Source organism: Lepisma saccharinum, chromosome 8, assembly GCF_977018435.1.
Source record: "Lepisma saccharinum chromosome 8, izLepSacc3.1, whole genome shotgun sequence".
Taxonomy (NCBI): domain Eukaryota; kingdom Metazoa; phylum Arthropoda; class Insecta; order Zygentoma; family Lepismatidae; genus Lepisma; species Lepisma saccharinum.
This window is the reverse complement of record NC_139236.1, coordinates 43585543-43612385: the sequence shown is the minus strand read 5'-3', so window position 1 is coordinate 43612385 and position 26843 is coordinate 43585543. Positions and strand designations below refer to the sequence as shown.

The 26843-nt window shown below is 38.7% G+C and overlaps 1 protein-coding gene across 1 annotated transcript in view; it reads right to left on the bottom strand.

Moving 5' to 3' along the window:
* Eip78C (Ecdysone-induced protein 78C) overlaps positions 1-26264 on the bottom strand; it is a 398272-nt gene extending 372008 nt beyond the window's left edge. Inside the window, exon 1 of the mRNA XM_083126570.1 lies at positions 26029-26264. Within this exon, the coding sequence (XP_082982696.1) occupies positions 26029-26108 (80 nt within the window). The 5' untranslated portion in view covers positions 26109-26264. The remainder of the gene's footprint in view (positions 1-26028) is intronic.
* Between the last annotated feature and the right edge of the window lie 579 nt (positions 26265-26843).

The following is a 26843-nucleotide window of genomic DNA, read 5'->3' as shown; positions in this document are numbered from 1 at the left end:
CCCAGCATATAGCGGCTCCTGGGCTAACCCAGCCTCAAATAAATGGATAACTAGGGGAAACCCTCGGGGGGGTAAAGGTGGCCGGAGCGTGGTGCTGATCACATCACCTCCAAATGGCCGAGCGAGATTGGGAATGTGATAGGCCCTACCCCCACATCAATGGTTATCTCAACGCTTCACGACTCCAGTCTGGGAATTGGAGTTCTTTGTGATTGACCCTTCTTCAATTTCATCATATCTCATCCTTATCTTAATTTGGATATGAACCCGTTCAAGCAATCAGTGTTGCGGGATTGTACGTTTGCTTATGCTACCTCCCCCACACGACAACCCTGTTTTGTTTTCGTGTTCTGCGCTTCTTGTGTAGGTGACTGACGTCAGTGATACCGGCTAGCGGATTGGCCTTGTTGTCCCCCTTTCAAGAGGAAAGGTGGAGGAAACTGGCGCGTAGTGTCTTGCTCGCTCCTTGGCATGTGCATTGCGTCATGACTTCTGCTGTTGTACGTACGTACGTACTTGGCAGACATATCGTTGCCTTTTCGAGGGAGATGCAGCGTTGCCAATCGTATTAAAAGTATGCTACACCGACTCTGGCTTACGAGTATTGTTACTTTCTTAAAGAGACGTTTAAAAATATGTGTTCTCTTCTAAAAGTATGTGCATAGTATGTGTGCCTGTGAACTTTGATTTTTGGGCATTTAAAATATTTTTTAACACGGATGGAGGGATCCTTCCGAAACAGTCTCGGTTAGTGGAATTATAATCTGTCTACAATTATTGCAAACAATGTACAACAACGACAAATAAAATCTTTAATCGTTAGTTCCATGCATCTGAAACCTTGTTAATCATTGAAGGTCTATAGTAGAACTAACTAATTAATTGATTGATTTGCTTTATTTTACTTCGCTTCTTGTGCCACTTTTGGTTAATTTGCGAAGATGAGAATGAGTGATGATATGATGAACTTAATGAATGGACACTCACAAACATCCATGCCCAGCCGGTATTCGAACCCGGAACCCCTGGCGTCGTAGCGCGATGTGCTAGCCACTCCGCCACGGGTGCCGGCTAGAACAAATTAAATTATGGATATAATACCTACCAAGTTTTCATTTATATCTGTTCAAGTAGAGAATGGAAAGGTACAGAACAAAAATTACAAAAATATATGTAAAACAAACCCAAGTATTTCAATCAAGTTATTTATATGTCTAATTCTAAGAAACAATGATGAGTTGTCCTTTCAACTGTAAAAGTTTGAATTTGTCTCTTCTTGTTGACGTGAGCCATTAACTTTGCCTGCCCTTCATTCGCTTATTGCTGATGACGCTTGGTTTGAAAGAAATCCTAGATAAGTCGGTTAATATTAGGATATCGCAACCATGGGGAAGAAATATAATGAGACTGAGAAACAAACACAAGGAACACCAGCGCGCATAACGCGTTTCAAACCAACACCCTGGCGTCTCTCCACTCATTTCGCCTCTCCCTACCTGGGAGTTTCCTGCACCTTCTATCGATTTCTCTCTGACTGCCCTTCCAAAGTCAGAGACACCAATGGTTGTATACCAGCAACGGTTTTTAGAACTTCGTGCGAAGCACCCCAATTTTAACGTGTTTTATACGGATGGGTCCAAGACATTCGAATCAGTTGGTTGCGCCTTCGTCCTAGACTCTCAAAGTTCCAGTTACTTGCTACACCCTGCCTGTTCCATCTATACGGCAGAGTTGTACGCCATTCTAAAGGCACTGGACTTTGCAGACGTCAATGGTCTGAAGAAAGTCCTTGTGTGCAGTGATTCGAGCAGCGTTTTGCAGACCCTGAATTCGCCGTATTCCCGGCATCCGGTAGCGCAACGCATATTCAGACGGCTTGTGTCCCTATCTGCCCGTGCCGATGTACACTTCTGTTGGGTCCCTAGCCACGTAGGCATTCAGGGGAACGAAGCAGCTGATGCTGCCGCCAAGTCTGCTGATGCAGACGGCGATGTTCTCGTCCACCTTTTGCCAGCTAGCGACCTGCAGAACATGTTCCGCTGTCGCCTTCTTGAAACTTGGCAGGCCGAGTGGGATACGGAAACGGGGAACAAGCTTCATGCTATTAAGCCCACCATAGGTGCTTGGCGTTCCTCGTCCCGTCCCTCTCGGCGAGAAGAAGTCACTCTAACTCGCATCCGTCTAGGACACAGCCGTCTTACGCATAGTCACTTGCTGCAAGGGCTGGACCCTCCGTTATGTCGTGTTTGTAATGTTTTATTAAGCATTCGACACATTCTCGTTGAATGTGTCGATCTTGCTTACCTCCGGCAGACTTTTAACATTTCCGGCTGTTTGGCATCCCTCTTGGGTGATGACAGCAGCATTTTATCAAATGTTTTTAGTTTTTTACGAAGAGCTGGACTCTTCCACCGTCTGTAAGGAGGTTTTTAGTTTGTTTGTTCTGACTTTTAATGTGTTTTGTTTGTCTCGTGCAGGTCCTTTTACAACCTTGCACTTTTAATGTTTTCCCAAGGGGCTATTTACACCCCTTTTTTATGATTTTAGTCAGAATTTTAGATAAGGGGCTATTTCCCCGTATACATTGAAGGGTGCAAAATGGCCTTTAGTGCCGACGCACCCAAAAAAGTTTTAAATCAATCAATCAATCAATCAAACCAACACCATTTGCCGTTGAGAGCTGAATGCACATACACAAGCTCGCACGGATATTGTAAGCCTATGTGGAATTCGTTATTCAGCTGACACTGAATACCCAGTCATGATTTCTGCCCTTGTAATAGACGCTTATTAGGACCTGGTCAGATTTCAGAAAACACACTTGCACATACATGAAACAAATATGAAAAAGTGCTTGTTAGTTTGGATATTACGTAGTTACTAAGTTGTATTTTTACGCTCTTGTGAATAGCTGTAAAGTGAAGTATCTTATTATTAAATAGAATTATTAATTTCTATTTCCTTAAGGACTAATTTATCGCAACACACTGCAATTAAATACTCAACACACTTAGAACACTGCATTTTATGGCAATGTTTTCTTCTAGTGTTGCTGTGATTTAAGTTCACTTTATGCAAAGAGGCTAATCGGAACTAAACATACAGATCAAAATGGGATCCAAACCAATATGTGCTTCCACCGGGTATCGAACCCAAGGTCCCTTGATTGTAGGGTGACGACGTTACCACTATGCCATCGGGTCACAGCGCTCTACGATGACAGGGGTTTCAAGTTCAAATCCCGGCCTGGGCATGTCTGTTCCTTGTGAGTGTCCCATCATAAATTTCACATCATCAATGATCCTCATTGTTGCGATTAGCCAAAGGTTGCATGAAAACAACGTCAAATAACTAAAAGCAAATATAGTTAAAAATAAAAATCATGAACGTTGTGCGAGTATGTAGATCTCTTGAATCTTCTTATATTTGTGAAAGGAAGGACACTTGCACATTCCTTTGCCGATCTGTGGAGTAACTTGCTTCCAACCCTTACCAAGATAGCATGTAATACGATGCAATTTATTACATATTTCATTTCACTTATTTAAATATTTTCAGTCCATATTATGTTACAGAAGCACATGAAAAGGAAACGAAAGAGGGACGCAGGAGGGTTGCTTCGATGAAGAGTATGCTTTATCGCATGGTCTTTCACTTGGGACGAGAGACCATGGTTGTTCTATCAAGCCAGATATTCCCGCCTCGAGCCAGGCTTCACCGTGTCTTGTCCCATTTAACCCCATTATTGGTATGTTTTACCCGGAACTTGTGACTGTCCCAAGATTCACATTTATTTCGTGTTTTTTTTTTCCTGACTCGCTATGCATACGCCTGGTAGGATGTGAAGGGACCACCGCCCTGAAGGGCCAATCACGTTCCAGCCCACGTCAGAAACTACAGCGGCCTAAGCACACTTGATTGTTCTGCTCTGCGCGAATCATACAGGCGTAATAAAGCAGGCTACGGAGATAAAACTAAGTGGACAATATGTCTTTCAGCAATCCTGTTCACAGTTTTTTTCTCTATGATGAAGAATCAAACGAGTCAACATGTAAAATAGCAGGCTGCAAATCAAAACCTTTTCAAGTAAGTATTATATTTCTATTAAAATATTATAAACGTATTTTGCTTGTGTACTTTATTGTGAAGTAGCGCTAATTGTACTGGAAATGTTGGTTGTGCGATTTTTTTGTTTGTTGCTTGGTAAAGAAAAGAAACAACAGCAGCATGTATATTAAAATTTATAAATTTATTCATAGCAATGAGATCTGTACAGGAAAGATGTGATTAGCCGTTAATGATTTTTTTTATTATTACCAGTGTACGCGTATTTTGTGTTTGACATTTGTAGTCGAAAAACAATGTTCTTTCTTTGTTATGAATTAATCCTGCAAATTCCATGTTTGAATACGTATCCAAGTTTATGAAAAGCATGTTGAGTACGCCTTGATTACAATTTCTTCGAGGCCAATTTCTAGACCATATTTTTTTTTGCTTAAGACTTTAATTGTAATAATTGTAAGGAACATCGCTTTTACCTTTCTGCTCTGCACAATGCCTTCTGGGCAGGCCCATACCCAGGATTTTTTGAGGGGACGGCAAGATCTTAAAACCATTTGATGTGACCAGGGTGTGCAAATAATATATATGTAATTAAATATATCACTTACTAAATAATTAAAGAATATATTTAAATATATAGAAACAAAGGAATTCATTTGCTACATTTATGAACTAGCAAATTAATTCGTTTGACTGGTTTAAAATGTCAAGAAATTACAAAATCGTTGAAATGTCTTTATTAAGTGTTACAGTTTATTTAATTCTTGCGTTCTATAAATGACGATCAATAAGATTTCATACTTATATTAGTCTTGCATTCATGTTCAAAGCTGTAGTTAGAGATTTGAGCACCCAGGACGGGAATAGACATTATCAGACCCCCTGCACCGAATTTGCAACTCCTTTGCCTAGATGTAGCTGACATATTAAAGCATAAATATTAAAAACAATATTATGTATCTACATACTGATTTCCGTTGAATCTGACGAAAATAAAACTGAATTCAAAATATATATGGCTAATAAATGAACAGTCTGTTGTTCGGCCCACCATATCTTCTGCACATTTGATTACAAACTGAAGATTCTAATCCACTAAGGTCGAGCTAATATCTGTGTTCCAAGGATATATATATTTTTCTTTGTTTTTTGTGTGTGTGTTCGATATTATTATTGTTACTAAAGTACACTTAGTCAAAACTAATTGCTTATCTTTGCTGTATCGTTGGTGCGAGTGGGGGAGTGGATCAACCTAATCTATTCTGGGATTAAGCACTTTGGATGTGACCAACAACGCTTTGGTAGCATTGGAGCTAGATGTAGAATTGTAGAGTTGCAAATATATGTACGTGGTCGAAATTAACTCATGGATAGACCCCCTTCCTTCCAAATAAACAGTAAAACATTCGCTTTGCACAAAGGCTATCACACGGCGTACAGTTTGAAGCTTATTGAGTACACCCAATTCTCAGAAATATTTTAATAGTACTGCATTCCGCAAATTAACAATGTTTTCAAATTCCCTTTGTCTTGTAACAGCAGCATTGAACAACCATCATAATTCAATTTTTAGAAAATAATACGGTACATCTATACATTGAATTGCACGTATTACCAATAATCAGTAGAAGCGATTTGGTGCTAAAACGGGTGGGGAGGGCAAGGACAGTTTACTTTCTCTTGGAAGACGCAAGACTTAGTGCGGGAGCAAAAAGTGACAAGGGGGAAGGAGTTACTACCCCAACGCACCCTCTAATCGCCGCTCTGCCAATGATTCTTCTATTAGAGAACTGGTCTGACTACGAGTTAACCAAATTTTGCATCACGACTACAGTTCTAAAATGGTCGAAAAAATCAATCTCTCTGGACTGAATCGGGATGTCCGGAAATTTTGAATCAATGGATATAAAACTATAAAATTACCAAATACTGCTGACTTCAGACTTCTGGCACTTGCCTCTCTCCAGAAATAAACACATTCATTTATTTATGCAACGACAAAACGGTATTCCTTGGAAAACTGAAAGATTGTCAACGTTATTTTATAGCCTTAACGCGTTTCATGGCTCGAGGGCTGGGGGCAGGCACGTAGCCAGGGGGGAGGGCTAAGGTGGCTGAAGCCGCCCCCGAAATCCTACAAGTATCTAATTTAAATTGTGCATAGTGGTAATAAATTTTACTTCCTTACAAGGATTAAACATCTTTTATAATAATTTCTTATACCGGGTGGTCCATTTATAATGATAGTATGGAATATCGCATGCAGAATGCATCCAATCAAAAAATTGCACAGAATAAAAGTTTGATACTATTGAGAGGGTAAGTCAATGCCGCAAAAATTTCGTCGCCGCCACCCACTCCTTAGGGGGGGGGGGTAATTTTGAAATTTCAAATGGAACACCCCCATTCGTTTTACATATTTGGATTCCGTGTTGAAAAAGAATAATTTTTTGTTTGAAAAAGTTTGTAAAAAAATTGCAAACTTCGAAGATTTATAAACATTTGGTAGTTTCAGATTAATTTTGTTCCCTTTATGTAATAACGGTTTTGGTTTCCGTTGAGAACATTGCATAAACGAATTTTATTCAAAAAATGTGTGCAGAGAATTTGGCAAAAGAAAATTGTTTGCAATTTATATTTTTGTGCAACAATAAATAATATTAATTTGTTCCAACTCTTTGGTTTCAAGGAACAATTTCATATGAACAACACTACTCACTACTCCATTCAGGCTCGAGCCATGTTGGACACAAAGTCGATGGATAGGACGTGGAGGATCCGTTTCTTGGCCAGCTCGTTCACCCGATCTCACGTCGCCTGATTTCTGTCTTTGGGGACTACTTAATGAAAAGTGTTACCACGAAGTTCCAACAACGCCAGAAAACATGCGGCACGAATTATTGATGCTTGTGCCTCTATCACTCCTGACATTTTGGGACGAACAGTGTGGAGCTTGAGACACCGTGTTTTGAAATGCATTGAAGAGAACGTTCATCATTTTGAACATTTGCACCTTTAAACATTTATTTGTGTACCTCAAATGATAACTAATTTGTAGTAACATACTTAATTTTGTTGTTCATATGAAATTGTTCCTTGAAACCAAAGAGTTGGAACAAATTAATATTATTTATTGTTACACAAAAACATAAATTGCAAACAATTTTCTTTTGCCAAATTCTTTGCACACATTTTTTGAATAAAATTCGTTTATGCAATGTTCTCAACGGAAACCAAAACCGTTATTACATAAAGGGAACAAAATGAATCTGAAACTACCAAATGTTTATAAATCTTCGAAGTTTGCAATTTTTTTACAAAAGTTTTCAAACAAAAAATTCTTCTTTTTCAACACGGAATCCAAATATGTAAAACGAATGGGGGTGTTCCATTTGAAATTTCAAAATTACCCCCCCCCCCTAAGGAGTGGGTGGCGGCGACGAAATTTTTGCGGCATTAACTTACCCCCTCAATAGTATCAAACTTTTATTCTGTGCAATTTTTCGATTGGATGCATTCTGCATGCGATATTCCATACTATCATTATAAATGGACCACCCGGTATACTGAGAAACTTATCTTCAGGGCTTCTAACCCCCTCGCTTTTTCGCCTTTAGATGGTGGCTGTTGATAAGGGACGAGCCCCTCCCGAAATAAAATCCTGGCTGGAAGGGACACGGCCCCTATGCTCCCCCCCCCCCTCCTTCTGGGAATCTGTTAAGAAAAATTATACCAACAAGACAACGAGTATCGGATGGAGCGAAAAATAACAGCATATCTAGCTGAAATTTTATGCTCGTGTGACTTAGGGTGTGTGCGGGTGTCGCCAGAGCACGCGTCATAATGCTTGTTGGTGGTTAACGTCGAAGAATTTCTAACTGAAATTTTACACGATTCATTAATATTGTAATAACACATATAAAAGTGAGATAAAATAATTAAATAGACATTCATTAATGCTTTTAAATATGTTTCGGAAAAGGCGGGGTACCCCAGCTGCGATATGCCCAGGTGAAGGTTCTACTCTCTGCCATTCCTGCATACAATAACAAATACATGAACAGTTTTACATGAAAATACGCATACCAAACAAGATATCCCATGTGTCTAATTCTACCTCAAGTGAATGAATATTTTTTTCAACACTATGTCTGTAAAATCTCCAACCTAACATTCACAAATAATTAAAGGTGAAATTCCCCGCGCATATAACACAGTGCCATGAAGGCACATTTTAGGAGATGCGGGGGTTGGACACCACACATTCTCGATCTCTGCCATTTTGGAGGTGATGTGATCAGCACCACGCTCCTGCCGCTTTTACCCCCTTTCCACACGATTTTCCCCAGATACACGTACAGGAGCCGCTTTATGCAATTTCAGGACAAGTTAACTGATTTACATATAAATACATATCTTCAAATTTTGCATATTATACTAAAATCAGTGTTATTTTATATTTGTGGATTGGGCCATGAAAGTTCGACAAATGTCATTTTTATTTTCCATATTTTTATATGTTAGCTTTTAGTACGTAATTTATATATTTTAGTTTTTACATATAATTTCCATATTTTGAAACATTTTCCCGATACATTCCACATTCATTCTATTACTAATTGTTCCTTTCTCGTGTTAAATACCAAATTGCAAGTGTTCATCTGTATACTATTTGTCTTATATCATGATAATAAACTGTGCGCCTGTCCTGTTACATTCTTGTCAATAGAGATTGCAAGCTCAAGATTTCGCGGTCAACTCCACTGAATATTTTAAATATACCATATTTCATCGCATAATCATGGCACCTTGTTTTCTCAGTCCAAAAATTTGTTTATAATTTTTCACTGCGGTAATCGTCGCATCGGCGATTCAGATAACAAAACTGTTGATAGCTGCGCAGAATCTTCCGACACAGATTAAATTTTGTAAGTCGGTAATTCGAAACACCCTAGACAATTTTGCAAAGCCTAATATTGTGCCTATAATGTACAAATCAATAAAAAAAATTATGTGTTAACGTTTTTCAGACTGGTAAAATGTTCGCTAAACTATCACGAAGAAATTATGTGGTCGACTTAAACTATTCAATTTTAACGTACATTCACGAGTATTCCGTGCATCCTTATCTTGTATCAAAGACAGTTTAACTACTAATTACATCACATTTAATTTTTTATATAAAAAAGCTTTACATAATGGTCGCACTGCACATTTTTCCAAAAGAAAAGAAACTGTACAAAATCTGTGACGATTATGCGATGAAATACGGTATTCCCATTACATTGTGAGATTCTGAATATCTTTCGGGACAACAGGGGGAGATTATCGTTTGAGCACTTAAGGGAAAGTTTGGAAATCCATTGTTTTTGGTAGCAAATAATATACATTTTGTATTTGTATTTTGCATTACAATAAATGCCATGTAGCCTAAGCCTATGCATTTCATTTAGACATGCGAGTCGCTTACTTAAAGGAAGTTGCAATTTTTCACAATTGCAAGTCCATATTTAATTCAATGTTTTGAATAAAAATAACGAAATATATATATACATTTCTATCACTTTTTTGGTACATACAAATCCGTTCCTTTTTCAAGACGGAGTAATGGTTTGATCTGATGGGAGGTCTAAGATTAAATTGTTCCCGATAATTTTTATGGATCTACTTTGTTTCGTGGTTTTGCATGTTTCATCTTTAGTAGACTTTAATCTAAAAAGTAATGAAATAACTTATCATACTGTTATTATCTTTCCTTCCAGGGTAGAGTGGCCAGCAATTTGGAACGACATGTAATGAGATTTCATGCGACAGAGACACAGCAGTTGTCGAAGCTCAAAATTGATAAGTTCAATGGACTTGCCTCTTCTTCGAGCAACACCAATCTTGCCAGGAAAGGAAGGAAACAAGACGAAACAATAACTGTTTTGTTTCATAAAAGAGAGATTTTGGATGGCTGCATCGAAATGGTGACTGTTGACGGAAGACCTTTCCATTGTTTCAAAGATAGGGGATTCAGAAAGATTTTGAATCCAATTTGTGATGCAATGGGTATTTCTCTCAACAATGAGAACATTCGTGAAATGGTAAAAGGTAAAGCAGATGAAATAAAACAACTCATATCACAGGAAGTGAATAACAGGATGGTGTGTGTTAAAGTAGATACAGCGACAAGATTAGACAGATCAATTTTAAGAGTAAACATTCAGTATATTGATAATGGAAAAATTTGCTTGCGTACACTAGCTGTGCGAGAGTTGTTTTCACAGCATAGTAGCGAAAACCTTAAAGAAGAAATATTGAATATTCTTTCTGATTATGGAATCACATTAAATCAAGTGTATTCTGTTACAACAGACAACGCCAGCAACATGATAAAGACTGCGTCTCTGCTTAAGTGTATACAGTTAGACCTCTCCGATGGGGGAGAACCTGACTATGAAGAATCCAGCGACGGTCCGAGCGAGAACGTAGATGTAGAAATAATTGATGGTAAAACACTTATTTCCGACCTGGCATCAACTAATCAAAGTCCACATAATTCTATATTAAGTGGAATGAGATGTGCTGCACATACACTCCAACTTGCTGTAAGTGATGTTTTGCGACAAGAACCGTCGAAATTCTTGGTAATAAAAGCACGCAATGTTGTGAAGGCGCTTAGGGCACAGAATATAAGTAAGTTGCTTAAATCGTTCAATATATCTAAACCACGTATTGACTGCATTACAAGATGGGGATCTACGCATGACATGGTCGGAGACCTTATTGCTGCAAAGCAGTTTTGTGAGGACCTGACTGCAAGTAACAAATCTTTGCACCTGTCTGAACAAGAGTGGACAAATTTAGAAGAAATTTACAAATCACTGGAACCTGTAAAAATTGGAGCTGTCAGTATACAGGCCGAACAAATGGTTCCAGGAGACTGCTACGCCATCTGGAAGAGATGCGAATTAGCTGTGCGAAAACTTAATACATGTATTGCACGACAACTTTATCTTGCCATGGAAAAGCGGTCACATAATCTTTTCAGCCCCGACTGTTTCGGCGCATCACTGCTCCTAGATGGGAGATTCAATATTTTGCTAACAGAAGAACAAAAACACCGTGCAAAGGAACACTTAACACTTCTTTGGAAAACAATGAAGTGTTTTATCCAGCCAGTTTCTGATCAAGATGCATGCCCCAATAATGATGAAAGTGATACAGGCTCGGAAAATGATGACCTAGAACGAGAGTTGCTCCGTTTGGAGAAGGGAAAGAAGCGTAAGAAGTCTGCCAGTGCGGCTACTCAAATGGATATAAATCTGCAGCTCACTTCTTTCCTTCAGAGGCGCCGAGAAGACAAGAACAGCAATCTTCTAACAGTGTGGCAGAATCTTAAATATGAATACCCCGAACTATATATGTTAACAAACGTCGTTCACGCTCTTCCAACAACGCAAGTCAGTGTGGAACGTTTGTTCTCAAGTGTGAGATTTGTTCTATCTTACCTGCGATCTCGTCTACATGATAACATTCTAGACGATATCATGGTTGTACGTCAGTATTACTTATTCAATGGACAAAGTTAATCGCAAAAACTGTGAAACTAAGTATTACCAATTGTTGTTAATGCTTTTCTTTTGGCAAAAGATAAAATTGTGTTTCTTTGGTATAAATAGCTTTTCTATGTTTAAAATAATTTAAGATGAGAAATAGAATATAATTTTGTGTTTCTGAATTTTAGCTACCTAATTTACCCTTTAGATGCTTTTCTATATTATAATTATCAAATGTGATTGTTTTAAAATTACTTAGAGATTAATTACAATCTATTCAATTTTTTGGCAATTGAAATAATACGCTGGCATTCAAACGCTTGTATGCAGATTTATACTTCAAAATACATCTCAATAGTGAATCAAGGGCGCCTGCTGGGGAGAAATTCCCCCCTGAGATTTCTGGAAATAGTTAATGAAATTCGAATAATGCAATTATAGCGATATTTTACAACAAAATATTGTAGTGTACCTCACATTCCAGATCTACCCTGGCCTTCGTAGAAGGCAGGATATACAAAGAATGCGTTTACGACAGCATTATACATTTCCAGTATCATGAGTTGTAAACAGGAAGTAGGGGAGAGAGAGAGAGATGGAAGGAGATCGGAGGTGAGAGGAAAAAAGATTCGGTGCTTGTCTTGGAAAGGAAGAACATTGAGAGGACAGGGCTAATCAATTATTTTAGGACGATACAGGTAACTAATTCCCTTTCTCTAATTATGCCCCTGCCGGTTCACTCTTAAATATCATAAAACCCAATTTGTGTGTGTCGCCATTCATTTACGACCTGTATACGTAGAATAACATTTATGTAGGTACCTCTCCAGGTCCCGGGTTCAATCCCCGGCCGGTTCAAATCCGGGAACTTTTCTAACGGTGGAAACGGCCCCGGCGCACACCCAGCGTCGAATACCATGGGTACCTGGGGGAAACCCTGGGGGGTAAAGGCGGTCAGGGGCGTGATGCTGATCCCATCACCCCCAGTCACGACCGGATCAAGAAAGTGTGGGGCGTTACCCCCACACCCCCTATACGCCTTCATGGCGTGGTGCTATGCACAGGGGAACACTTTACTTTTTTTTTTTTTTTTTTTTTTTTACCTTCTTTACCTCTCCAGATGAACATTAAGCATAAGCGAGTAGTGATGAGCTAACGCCACCCAGCTACGATCCCAGCACCGTAGAAGCGGTGTTATACGATATATTGTTTTGTGTGACTTACAGGACACAAGTTACAGAAATTATTATTATTTTTATTATTTGAAGTAGGGTTACATTTAAGCTAACAGTTTATTTTACACTGATTTAACTATACAAAACAGCTTTTTGTCCTGCAAGAATTGATGTTAAGTGTTCAGTTATATACATTATATGCAGATATACAGAATATGGAAATTTCAAATGTATGTAATTTAAAAAACATAAGTAGTAGTAGTAGTAGTAATAATAATAATAATAAAGTAAAAGCGGTAATCATAATAAAATAATAACAATAACAAAAGTAATAGCATTAATAATAATAATAATAAAAGTGTCTATAACACTGCCCCCTCCGAGAAAAATCCTGCAGGCGCCCTTGTGGTGTCGTATTTGCATGAACATCAACTTGTTGCAAATGAGTAACTTACCTGTACAGATCTCTCTATACAGCCAAAATAACATTCTTGTATTACCCTCATGCCTTTAAAATTGGGAAAAAAATCGATATGACAACCCTGTATTTCATACTATTTAAATTTCCCTGCTCGGCTGTATACAAGTATACAAACAACATTTACTTTATATCTTCAATAGCTCATTACCCGGCGTTGCCAGGTGTTTAATGAATTCTAACTATAGCGTAAAATGTAACTAATTTTGTTTACAGGTATTTAAAAGTATAAGTACAGTATACAAATTATAAAGAAATATATTTTACAAATTCACTATAATATAAATTTAACAACAACTTATGAACAATACTTTTAGTTCCACCTCCAAGAGCAAGAATAAATAAATTGAACGGCATTGGGAGTGTCACTATTCATCTTAGCGATCCCGAAAACTAAATTCCACACTAATATCGGTCGTTTTACATGTCAACCCTTCCCACCCTCACCCCTAGGGGTGCCAGACATGTCTTACACAGTATTTCTTTCGAGATTGCAAGTGATAAGTGTTCCAAGTTTGATTGAAATCGCTCCAGGCGTTCGAGAGTTATGCCGGAACAAACATACAGTGAAAATTAGCAACCTGAATTCCCAATTACTTTAAACTTTTCCCTTTCGCTACATTCAAAGTATCATCATAACCAGTGCAAAAAAAGTTAGATATGGCAATCATGCACCAGCGAGTGTTTTGTTTTGCATGGACACCTGTCTGCCTGTCATCTTCCTCTGTACACGTTGTTTCGTCTTTCCTCTGCGTGCTCCTGGCGTTCGGAAGGTCAAATGGATTCTCTGCAGTAGTTTGACCAATGTTACTCGAACCAATATTCCGGAATAACTCGCTTCTCCCACGGTGTGGACTGTAACGTCGGGCCGATATGCCGAAGTGCTTAGCCCGAACCAGAAGTCGAACGGAAATGAGTTTCAGTCGCGATCCCTGGTGGCAGGAAATGAGAGTTCCATTCTCTCAACTTATAAAACCACAGGTGGCACACCTGCTATTGAAATATATTGTCCCCAGAAGTAGTAGTAGAGTAGTAAAAGTGATAATGAAAATAGTAATAATAATAATAATAATATCGCTCTCTTCACGAAAACAGTTCAGTGAAGATGAAAGCTTCTCCTTGCCTCCTACACACCCCTGGTTCTCCAGGTTTTCCTCACTTCTTCTACGCTTCACAGTTGACACATTGCGCGTTGTACGTATGCGGTTGATTGTGCCTTCCCTGGTGTATTGTGTAAGGATTATTCCTTGCTTATTGGCAACACTGTAGGTGAGTGACGTGATCTTGACTGGACTGTTTCCGTGGCGTTAGCTTTACTAATAATCAGTTTTATAACAACAATAACAGGCGATGTTCAAATGACGTACAAATTCCACAAACAAAATTACTAATGTACTCGGAACCCTTGATCGTTAGTTTTCTGTATACACTCGTATTATCCAACCTCGGAGCGCTCCGGAGCGGAGTAGGCAAGTTCTTATAATCTCGCTCCGGAGCGGAGCGTCACAAGGTATCGCTCCGCTCCGGAGCGGAGTGAACCATTCTATAAAATTTCGCTCCTCGCTCCGGAGCGGAGCGAGAAATTTTCCAACTTCCTCTGCTCCGATCCGGAGCGGAGCGTGTCAAGGTAGCGCTCCGATCCGGAGCGGAGTGAACCATTTTCTAAAATTTCGCTCCTCGCTCCGGAGCGGAGCGAGAAATTTTCCAACTTCCTCTGCTCCGATCCGGAGCGGAGCGTGTCAAGGTAGCGCTCCGCTCCGGAGCGGAGTGAACCATTTTCTAAAATTTCGCTCCTCGCTCCGGAGCGGAGCGAGAAATTTTTCGATTCTCGCTGCTCCGCTCCGGAGCGGAGCGAACCATTTCTTAGAATCTCGCTCCTCGCTCCGGAGCGTGGGCAACAGTCGGAGCGTTGATCCGCTCCGCTCCGAAACCCTGATCCATACCCATGAAAAATGGGACTACGGATGAATAAAGATTATTATTTTTATTATTATTATATGTCAGGCTGATGCAAAGAAATTACGTTCAACCAAGTAGACGAATATCGGTGTTCAAGGTCAGAAGATTCAACAAATGTCTTGTCTGCTGCTTTAAACGTTCATTTGATTAGTGACCACGCACCACGTGACAATACACCGCTCCAGAACGTAGTGCAAACACCAAATACACTACTTGACACAAAATCAACGAGGTAGACGAGTCGATGTGGCACCATGCCGTGTAACGAACTAGACGCGTACACCCCTGCGGTGCTCGTGATGTCGTCCATGTAGGTTATGTTTATGATTGTCCCTTCATCCCCATCGTCGCTTTTAGCCAAAGGAGTCAGGAAAGCGACGTAAAACGAACTAAATCAAAATCAATCACAATGAACTTTGTTCTCTCAGAATCTGAAAGATAATGTTGACAACAACTTGGAAAGTTGTAACAGTACTGACTTTGCATTACAATATACAGTGAGTGTAAAAAGTGTTTGGACACTGCTGTAGTTACGTTAATAATGGATCCTCTTGGCATTGTGGATGATGGTAGGTGAGCTGGATAAAAGTGCAATGGTTCTACCTCAAATTCTTTCTTTCTTGGCACAACAACAAAATAAAAATAAGAAAACATAAACAATCCATGAACAATTATAACAAAAATGCCACAAATTATGAACACAGAAAGTCTTTGGACACTTAGTAAAAAACATTAAAAAGGACCTCTGTGAAACACGATCAATAAACCTGGACTGCCATACACGTGCCACTGACCCATTCAACCTCTGGGCTCACAGGTACCAGTTCGGAAGTCTCAGTACTAGCAGTAGCCTCATTGAACACGATAGTGAACATGGGTCCCGGAAGGAGAGAGTTCACCGTTTGTGAACGTCGGCAAGTTATCCGGCTACACACAAGCAGTGCAAATCGTTAAGGGAAATATCACGCTTGTCCGGAATTCCTAAATCAACAGTGCACGTGATCATAGATCGCTTTGGCGAAAGAAAAACAGTAGAAAATAAGCCGAGGTGTGGACGACCAAGAGTGCTTTCTGTGCAAGACGAACGGTTTATTTTGCAAACTATCAAAAAGGACTCCGACGTTGGCTGCAAGCCTTCAAGACCGAGGTAAGCAAGTTTCCTCCAGTACAGTTCGTAACGTATGCCTACCATGGACGCGTGGCAAGGAAGAAATTTTGGGTTAGTGCAATAAACAGAAAGAAACGCCTCGAGGTGGGTTTCATGTGACGTCAGAATTCGCACCGCCGCCATGTTTGCGGCCGAGTTGTTTGTCGTCTGCAAGGATATACCCACCACGTAGGAGAATGGGATCCATTCTCTTTGCACGTATCGTTCGTTATACCTGCGCCACTGTACGTTTCTTGTTAGTACTGTGTAAAATTTCGTTAGCATTGCATACCTAGGTACAATTAATGACAATGTTGTGCCATCTGGAAATGGCGGTAATTTTTTGTGTTCAAGCTCTTTGCGCAGTCGACACAAAAATATATGAAGAAAAGGCGAAGTTTTGCGTGTAGATCCATATGAACTGGACGATAACGAAATGAAAAGGGGCCTAAACCTTTGGCCAACTCTAGTTTACGTGTGTTTAATTACTTGACCCAGCTACCTGGAATCAATTCGTTTTCGTATTTATTAGTGGTTCGGATTCTGCTTGAAATATTTACATCCAGTACAGATTTACTAATATTTTCAAGGCTCTGCCATTATCCTCTCTGTTTCCCTTTAAAGGTTGTTCAAGCGCTGTAACTTAAAATGTTGAGTTGCTCAAAAACAGCAATTTCACTCCTTGCTTTAACAATTTTGGATATGCTGGCCTCAGTGGCGTAGTGGTTAAAACAGCGCGCTACGATGCCAGGGGTCCCCGGGTTCGAATCCCGGCCTGAGCATGAGTTTTCTTTGTGAGTTTCTCTTAATCAATTTCATCATATCATCACTCAGCCTTGTCTTCACGATTAGCCAAAACTGGCATAACAGCGTAGTAAAATCAATCAATCAATTTGGGATACTTTGATGTGTCATTAATATGTTTTAATCAAGCAGTGCTCTTTTTTATTGACAGTACGCAAAGCCTACTACCGGCACCTTTTCTCATGGATCGGCTAAAAAATAATAACAGTTTGTGTTAAATAACGAAATATAAATAATCAAGTACAAACGTAAAATTATCAATATGAATTTAACGTTGAATGTTATCATTTTTATCGTCAAATTTATCGGAAGTAACAGCACCTTTCTACCAAACAAAAATAAAGAAACACTACTTGCAAGTATGATTAAACACACCGGCTTGATCCATTTGTACTAAAAGTCACAGAGGAAGGTGATATGAACTTACCTGAGTGAGAGGAAATGTTCACTCCACAGTCTGTAATGTTTGCTTTGTTCATTAATGTTGGCACAATTTATTCTCGCCAATCTTCTAATCAACAATTATCGAGTTCCGTGACGTGAAGCGCACCTAATGTTCTTTCTCTGAAAATTGGAGGATAAACGTGAGTTTCTGTTAAACAACCGAATACTGCACAATGTACCATTGTAAACAAGGGTCAAATCTCCCGCCCGCCCGCCCGCTTGAATTTCGTATCCTTACAAGAACCGGCCTCAATCATGGCTGCTCGATCCCACAATGCAACAGTTTGTGACGTAGGTTAAACACACTTATACCACCGCAATTACGATGCAGACTTCTGGAACAAGGTCATTTTTTCGGACGAAAGCAAATTCAACTTATTTGGGTCGGATGGTAGGCATATGGTATGGCGGCAAAGAAATACAGAGTTGGAGCCGCGAAACTAAATCCCAACTGTCAAACACGGTGGTGGTTCACTCTTAGTATGGGGTTGTACGAGTGCTACCGGGGTCGGCAAGTTGCATTTCATAGAGGGGACGATGGACCAGTACATGTACATTGATATATTGAAGAATAATTTGAGCGCTAGTGCGGCTCAAATGAACTTTGGTAATGGTTACGTGTTTCAACAGGACAACGATCCTATGCATACCGCCCTTAATACAAAATTGTGGCTGTTATATAACACCCCAAAACAACTTCACATCCCCCTCAATCTCCAGATCTGAACCCCATAGAAAATTTACGGAGTGTATTAGAGAAACAGATAAGAGAAATAAACATATCCAACAAATCCGATCTAAAATTAGTATTGCAGGAAGAATGGAACGCCATTTCACCTCCGATTACTGCAGATGTGGTAAAATCTGTACCAGACAGGCTCCAGGCAGTGATTCGAGCCAAAGGAAATCCAACAAAATATTAAATGCTTGTGTTTTTTGCAGAAGATATGGACAAGAATGGCAAGTGTCCAAAGACTTTTTGTGTTCAAAATATGTGATGTTTTTGTTATTATTGTTTATAGATGGTTTCATTTTTATATTTTGTATTTTCCTGTTGTATCAGATAAACAAATATATGAGGTAGAATAATGTGGTTTTCATTCCACTCGACTATCTGCACCCACAACATTGAGCGGATCCCCTGTTTACGTACCATCAATGGTGTCCAAAAACACTTTTTACACTCACTGTACGGCCGTAGAGAGTTGGATGAAGGCTTTGCAGTACTCATTGTTACAAGAGTACTGCAGCAAGAGTAAATTATAAATGATCTCTGGCGAAAAAAACATTAAAAGTTTTGAGGAGTCAAATACCAATAGGTTAATAATATGCCTATTAGTTCTCTCGATTGGAATACAATAGAAAACTTCCGGAAATACATCATATCCCAATTTATTATCATATAAATTATCCGCATTATTTGATTAGTAAATAAATTGTGGATACTCCAATGTTCTGACTAGTACCCATGCAGCACAAATCGCGGTTACAGAGTAAACGCAACGCCAAATTCTTAGAATTTCGGTATGTAATAAACATTCATTTCAGAAAACATGCACAACGTTCAGTTGAATTCGATAAATTGGGTTTTATATAAAGTGTTTTAGTTTTTAGGACATTCCAAAAATTCATATACATGGCAACAAAAAACACACAATATCATGCTAAACTTCTGTTTAATCTTTGTTTAAACTATAAAAAGCAACAAAAATATTATATTTTCGCTGATAAGAAGAAACGAATGGTGGGTTAATCATAAAAGAGAACTTATTCCAATTCAAGTCTCTATGTTCTGAATAATTAAATCAAGAAGAATTAGGTGTGCAAGCCATGTGGCACGAATGAGAGGGGAAACGTTTTGGACATTGTTAGAAAGAGAATGGGACAAGAATTTACAGGAGAATGGGACAGTGAAAGGATAGTGAAGGAGCTGGAAACCATTTGGAATAACAGTTACAGTAAAATGAGGGGAAAAAGTAATGTTAATGAGTGAAGGACTGAATATAGGCCCTGGCCTAAGCCCAGCATTGGCTGAATTGGTTATGAATGAATGGGAAAAGAAAGTAGTAGAAAAAGGAGGAGACAAAATGATTCTGTTTTGCAGATATGTGGACGATTGTTTTGGAATATGAAAGGGAACAAACAGGCAGCTCGACATATTTGCAAAAGACAAGAAATTGAAACCACTTGGCATCAGAAGAAGTGTGCAGCAGGGGTATTCTGTCACAAAAGAAGTGATGTAAGTGAGGTGACAAAAATAAATTTTATAAAGAATATGGAGGACAGAATGAAGAAAATATGAACGAAAGAATGTGAAAAAGAAGGCAAAGTAAATAGCCTATGAAAATAACTGGAAAAGAATGGCTACGAGAAGGAGGATGGACTGGACATAAACAGAAGATGGAAGAAAAGAGGCAGGGGAGAAGAGAAAGAAAAAGAGAGGTGGTATGGCTTAAGGAGTATGGGGAAAACCACAGAAAAGATATACAAAGTGCTTAGCAAAGCGGGCATTAAAACTTACAGGAAGGGAGTACGAAGCATCTTAAGAGTAGCGAAGAATGCAAACAAGAAAAAGGTAAACAGAAGAGGAAGGGATTATTTACGAAGTGAAGTGTAAAGAATGTCAGAGTCTGTACATAGGAGAAACAAAAAAAAACAGGTTGAAAGAACATAGGGATGATATACGACTTAAGAGAGAGAGAAATGCGATATTTAAGCACACGAGAGAAACAGGGCATTACATAGAAAGGGAGAAGACAGTACTAGTGAGAAAATGGAAGGAGGCCAAGGAAATAGAGAAGAAAGGGAAAGAAGACACAATCAACTGGAATGGGGGACTGAAGTTAAACAAAGAATGGAAGAAGGTGTTAGAAAGAGTAGAAAGGGCAAGAGCGAAGGAGGAGAGATGAATTAAGAGGAATGAAGAAAGAAAGAATAAGGAAAAAGAGCGTGAGATAAGGATCCCAACCACGTTCCAGATGAAAGAAAATGCTTAGTCAGGTGCTGTCAGGTGACAGCAGAAGGCCACCTGCGGGAACATCTGGAAAGGAATGTTCCAGATAAACAACTTTCTAATAATCTTGTGTCTGGAGGGGAGTATTTTTTGTGTTTTGTACCTTATTTCATTTGTATTTGGTACAGAGTCTGAAGACCTTGCTAGAAGGTTGAAACGTAACGTATAGTTTATGTTTTAAAATAAAATTAATTTTGCCTTGGTCAGCTTATTGAGTTTTTGGTTATCATGGAAACAAGGCTTAATGGTGTTATAAGGGTAAAGAAGAATTTACAGGATTCTTGTTGAGAAACCTGATGGTAAGAGATCTGTAGGAAGCCCAAGATGAAGATGGAGGGATAACGCTGAGATGGACCTAAAGGAAATCGGTAAGGATGGAAAAGATTGGATTGATCTTGCCCAGGAGAGGGACAGATGGAAGACTTGTGTTGTTCCAGCCATAAACCTTTGGGTTTAAGAAGGCTAGAGAGTTCGTTAGTTATGTCTTAGCATGAATTCTTTCAACGTTCACGTTGTATTAGCTTCTGAATTCTCATTTTCAATCTGATCATTCAAAATTTTATCTATAACCAATATTTCATTGATCTTTTAAGTGAGGTAATCCGCGATAGCTTTAAGAACAGAAACCGCCTCTTTTACGGACGGACCTTCACGATGGCATAGAAGTAATGCTGTAGCCTTGTGATCAAGAGGTCCCAAGTTTGATGGCGGTTGAAGCACAACGTACAGTGCTTTGTAGGTGGGACTTGAGATAAACAAACTTCTTTACTTCTTTCCTTTACCATAAGGAACAAGTAGCGAGGAACAAGTTTCTCCCAAGCTCAGTTATTATGAACACGTAGTTTGGTTTAACCAATGCGGAATCGTTAAATGATAGTCGATGAAAACTTTTTTCAATTACGAAGATTGTTTTTCTTAATATGAATCACATAACCAACCAGGGTTGTTTAAATAACGAAGTTTTTAAAATAAAATCAGCGGTTTAAATCACTTTAAAAATAAAGAAATAGTTTGTAAATAATTTTAAGATATCAGAATAACTTTTGGTGATAGCACATTAATTTCGCAATCATTCAATGGTGTTTATTAGGCTCTTAGATACTCCAACATTATCAAACGAAAATCATGGGAACAAAATAATAACAGGATGAAGCTCATCGAAAGGAAAATATAATACGTTAACTGTAAACGCACGAAATTTCTGCTGCTTTAAAAGTCAATAAATTTCATAGGCAAAAGCAAATATTTTGTGTAAAATAATATAGAAATAGCTAATCGTGTTAAGCTGTGAATAGTGTTATTATTATTTTTATGCTCTAAATTAACATGGCAGCTGATAATATTTTGGATTCTATGTAGAGAAAATATTTATAAAATTAAATTATGCTTATGCATTTCGAAAAGTCGGGACAGGAACTAAAAAGAATTGCATCAATGGTTATAGAACTAAAATTACTAAATATAGCAGACTGCAGACTCCTGGAACCTGTCTCTCTCCATAAATTATTCAATGACAACCCCCAAATTCGTGCAAAATCTAAAAAATCGTCAATGTTGTTTTCGTAGGTTTTTTAAGTTCACATTAAAATATTTCATAGCTCCAAGGGGGACCATGGCCCCCTTGTCCCCCTCCTCTGGGTATGGGCCAGATTTCTTTATGAGTTTTTTAAATAAAAGTATACAGGCAATTGACAAACAAATCAATGCTGTTGTAATAAAGCTCATCTACAATGCAATAGTTAGGGAATGAATCAGTGGTGTATTTACAATTTCATCTGGGGAGGGGGCTAGGATTTTAGGATACGAAGCGACAAAAGCTGAAGAAATTGCTGCCCCTTGGAGCAGTCGTGTGCGCCTGTGTGTGTGAAAGATTGGCATCTCAAATCAGAAACTAATAGATATATAAAGATAAAACTTAATAGACTGATAGACCTACCAACTAATAGCTCAAGGCAACATAAACCAACACAATGACTGACCTACCGATACCTCGGAAGCTAGCAATTGTAAAGATCTGTATACAATTGAAGACATAGCAAATGCTAGTTTAACGAAACAAACTATATTTTGATTGTCCCGTCTGTCTGTGTATGAATGGATCAAACAATTGAAAATCAGCAGTCTCTACGCTTTCAATTGTGCGACACCGTTCGAGCTATAAATATGAAATTTTGAGAATTCAAAGAACTGTTACATATCAACTTGATGAGATTTCTACCTTCTAGATCAACTCGTTCGTTTCTTTTCCTTTCAAGTCAACAACTGAAACCAATAAATACCTATGGATTTTTTAGAAGCTACTAAATCGATTTTATCTTATTTTCAATTTATCTTAACCGGACCCTGTGACGGAGTGGTTAGCACATCGCGCTACGACGCCAGGGGTCCTGGGTTTGAATCCCGGCTTGAGCATGGATGTTTGTGAGTGTCCATTCATCAGTTTCATCACATCATCAGTCATCCCCATCTTCGCAAATTAGACAAAAGTGGCACAAAAAGCGAAGTAAAATAAAGCAAATCAATGAATAATTTTCACTTTTGTAATTATTAGTAAAGAAAAATAATGTATACTGTAATGAATAGTTAAGTGGAAGAGACGGCATTAGATCCTTAACTGCTCCATGTAAACAATGCCGTAAATAAATAAAATTAAAATTACTGCACAGAAACATCTACTCAATGCTAATCAATAACATAAATGAACTCGATCCGAGTGTTTTGCTATTTTAAAAAAATTACTTAGCTACATATAACGTAAAGATAAATTTAACTTACACCAAATTTGTGAACTGTGTAACTGCTGTGTTTTTAATCGAAGTAGGAATGAACTTATTATGAATTCAAGATTGAATAAATTTAATAGTAATAAGCAGCGAGTGAGGTGTTTTTTTTTCTGAATACATTATCAATTTAAATTCTCAAAAAAGAGAAAATGGAATGAGAGCCGAACCACCAAAATATCATTACACTTAACGAAAGTTGGATCAGAGAAAGTCAACTCAGATCAACTATAATTTCACTCCCCTGTTGAGAGTGAGCTCAGGAATTGGGCAATGTTTCACTCCCACCGAAGTTATGTAACACATTTTCTCTTAAAAGAATAACTCTGATGTCTTCAAAACTTTCTGTAATTTGAGAAATTTATCTTGAAAGTAAGTATCTAAATATGTGTTAAAACATAACGGCATTGAAGTTCATTCGCACGCACAGTTTCATAATTCCATGATAATACTAATTGAAACAATCGTGAAGTATTTGAAGCATATTTATATGAAAGGACGTATATTCTCCGAGGGGGACTCGAGATTCTAAAGCCTGAAAAGCAAATTGAGAAGGATGAAAGTATTCTGTCACCTCGTTTCTATTATAACACATATTAAAAGCAACAGGACAAACTGCTGAATGTAAGAGCCCCTAACACATGAATAAACTATACGAGATCTATACAATATTATCAGAACAAAAGTACGGGAAACTAGAATGAACGCGTGTTACGAAGAGTGAGATTTTTATCTACATTGTCATAAGTAGGGCTCGGACAATAATGCATTTTGCATATCCAAATGCATATTTAAGGATTTTTAACTAAAAATTCATATTTGTATGAAAATAAGTTGTTGATGTGCATATTTTTGTACCTACAACCAACACCGAGCATATACTGTAATTATTTTTCTTCTTCTAGCTTCTTATCTTTTCTTTATCTTATCCCTGTCTTTCTTGCATACAAATGGACAACATTTGGATGATCTGGAATTTGATGTGTCTGACTTTGTTGCCCTAAAATACAGTCTACTTGTATCTTGATGATGTTGAGTTGGTGTTTTGAGTCCACTTTATGCACAGTAAGGCTAATCGGGACTGGACCTACAGTTTAAAGTGGAATCTGAACCACTATGTACCTCCACCAGGAATCGAACCAGGGACCCCTTGATTACAAAGCGACGAAGCTACCTCTTCGCCATCGGGAAGGCCCACTTGTATCTTGCGAAATGGAATGTGTGTTTTCTGAATATAAGGCTATTCTAGCTAAAAACAGAAGGAGTTTCAAGTTCGAAAATTTGAGACATCATGTTGTTATCAAATGCAATTATGATCTTGATCTGTAATGTATTGTGTTTCATTTAACGCAGAACCATATTAATTTTTTAAAAAAAAAATCTGTGTAGCGAATGAACATTCAGAATAATGCATATTCATTGCCTGACATGTAATCCATCATAGTTTGTTATATACAGCATTTATAAATAAAACGAGTTTTTATAGTTCATATTTTACATTTTTTAGTGCATATTTTGCGTTTTTTTTAGTGCATAACTATCCAAACCCTAGTCATAAGAGCTCAAAGACGTTCCTTTAAAAAGAAACTCGCTGATAAGGCAAGAGTGTGAAACTGAGAATAGCTATTGCTTTTATGTAAGACACACCACGCTGTAGGGAACAAATTTATGAGGGGAAGGGTGAAAATAGGTGTGTCGCTTTCAGCAGCATTTGTAAAGCTGCTTGCAGAGGATGTACACTTTCAGGATTGGTTTGTGTCAAATAAGTAGGCTCACCTGATACTAATCATGCTTGTGAAACCATAATTCACAACCCCGTGTCGATCACAACAACGTACCGTATAATATTTCTGCATAAAATTAATTAGTATTTTACATGTTTGTCACAGTAGCAACTCGAAGTTTCTTCAACCTTATGATTTACAATAAAATAAAACAGACGAACATTCACATTACCTCTAGCATGTTTTGTGAGCAAGGACCTAAAGAGAGGCTGTTCAGATTTTTCTCGTAAAGAATACTTCAAATTGTTTTGATAAAACTGCAACACTATTCTTTACAGATTATGTACGTAATCGTATCGTGACAAGATATTGTTATAAAGTTCGAACTTAGAGGATGACAGACTTCCAACTGAATAACTCAGATTGAGTGTCTGTCTATTCCACGTACTTCTTACAATTTAAATTGAATACATTCGGTGAATTTGCACTGTCTGGTTGCTTCAAAATGTAACGAAATTGTTGTGTCCTATTGATCGAGCGAAAGCTTCACGAGACCTACTATACTACAGTGTGTTTTGAGCTGATAATGACACGATTTCAAGGTCACTTCGCAAAGATCAAAATGTACATGATAATGACATTTTAGGCAGCAATACAAATGCACTATACTCTTCCTACCGTTATCGTGTTTTCTGTATGAAGAATGGCTCCAAATTGGGCTAGTGCAACGAAAGAGAAATACACATCTTATTACTGCAAATTTGACTACAAGCCGAACATTCCTGGCGACCATTTCTGCAACTAACCCCAAAAAATTGCACATAACAACGCGCCATGTTTCTTTACCTGTCCCAAATTAGCACACGGTTACCTTTCCGCAGGTAAAGTCTTCGCACCTTACCTGGTAAAGCTCGATGATGCCGGACTGTTGAGGCCGGATGGTTTTGGGGAGGAGATTTCGCTCGAATTCGAGGAATCCATGCCGGGTCACATTAGGTCATGTCACCGAGAAAACGAGTATACGCATATACCTTTCCCACACTCACTCACACGCGAAACTTGCGTCCCTGGTCCTTTCTACCTGTCACACATCCTGGGACCAGCCGAGGTCGCAGAACGCACGAGGTCACTTCACTCCCGCACGTGCGCCATCTGAACTGAGGACGAAGCATCGAACGGTGGCGCTGGCAAACTTCTCCCTCCAGAGGGAGCTTCGAGTGGAGGGAAATTTCCTGCGTCGAGAAAATCAAGCACCAAAGCAACACGGCCAACGTACGGCTGATTAGGAACGAATTACGTCACAGCATTGGTGGTGGGTGCTTAAGAACAGCATGCTACCAGCACGCTACGACGCGATGGGACCTGGGTTCGAATCCCGGAATGGGTGTTCTTTGTGAGCGTCCTTTCATCACTCATCCTCATGTTTGCGATTAGCTAAAAGTTGCAGAAAAGCGAAGTAAAATAAACAAAATCAATCAACCAAGCTAAGGTTTGTTTGTGGAGACCCGGGTGTAACACTGTGAGTGTGTGTGACATCAGGGGTGCCCATCCCCTCCAAGGCCAATGGCGCAATCCCCCAAAATCATGTCATCCGTCCCCCCCAAATTATATTATTCGCGCACTCAAACCATATAGTTATCCCCAGAAAGTAAAGCTCACAACGATAATATAATACGGTTCCTCTTTGAAAGAACTCACCCCCCTCCCCGTTTTCTT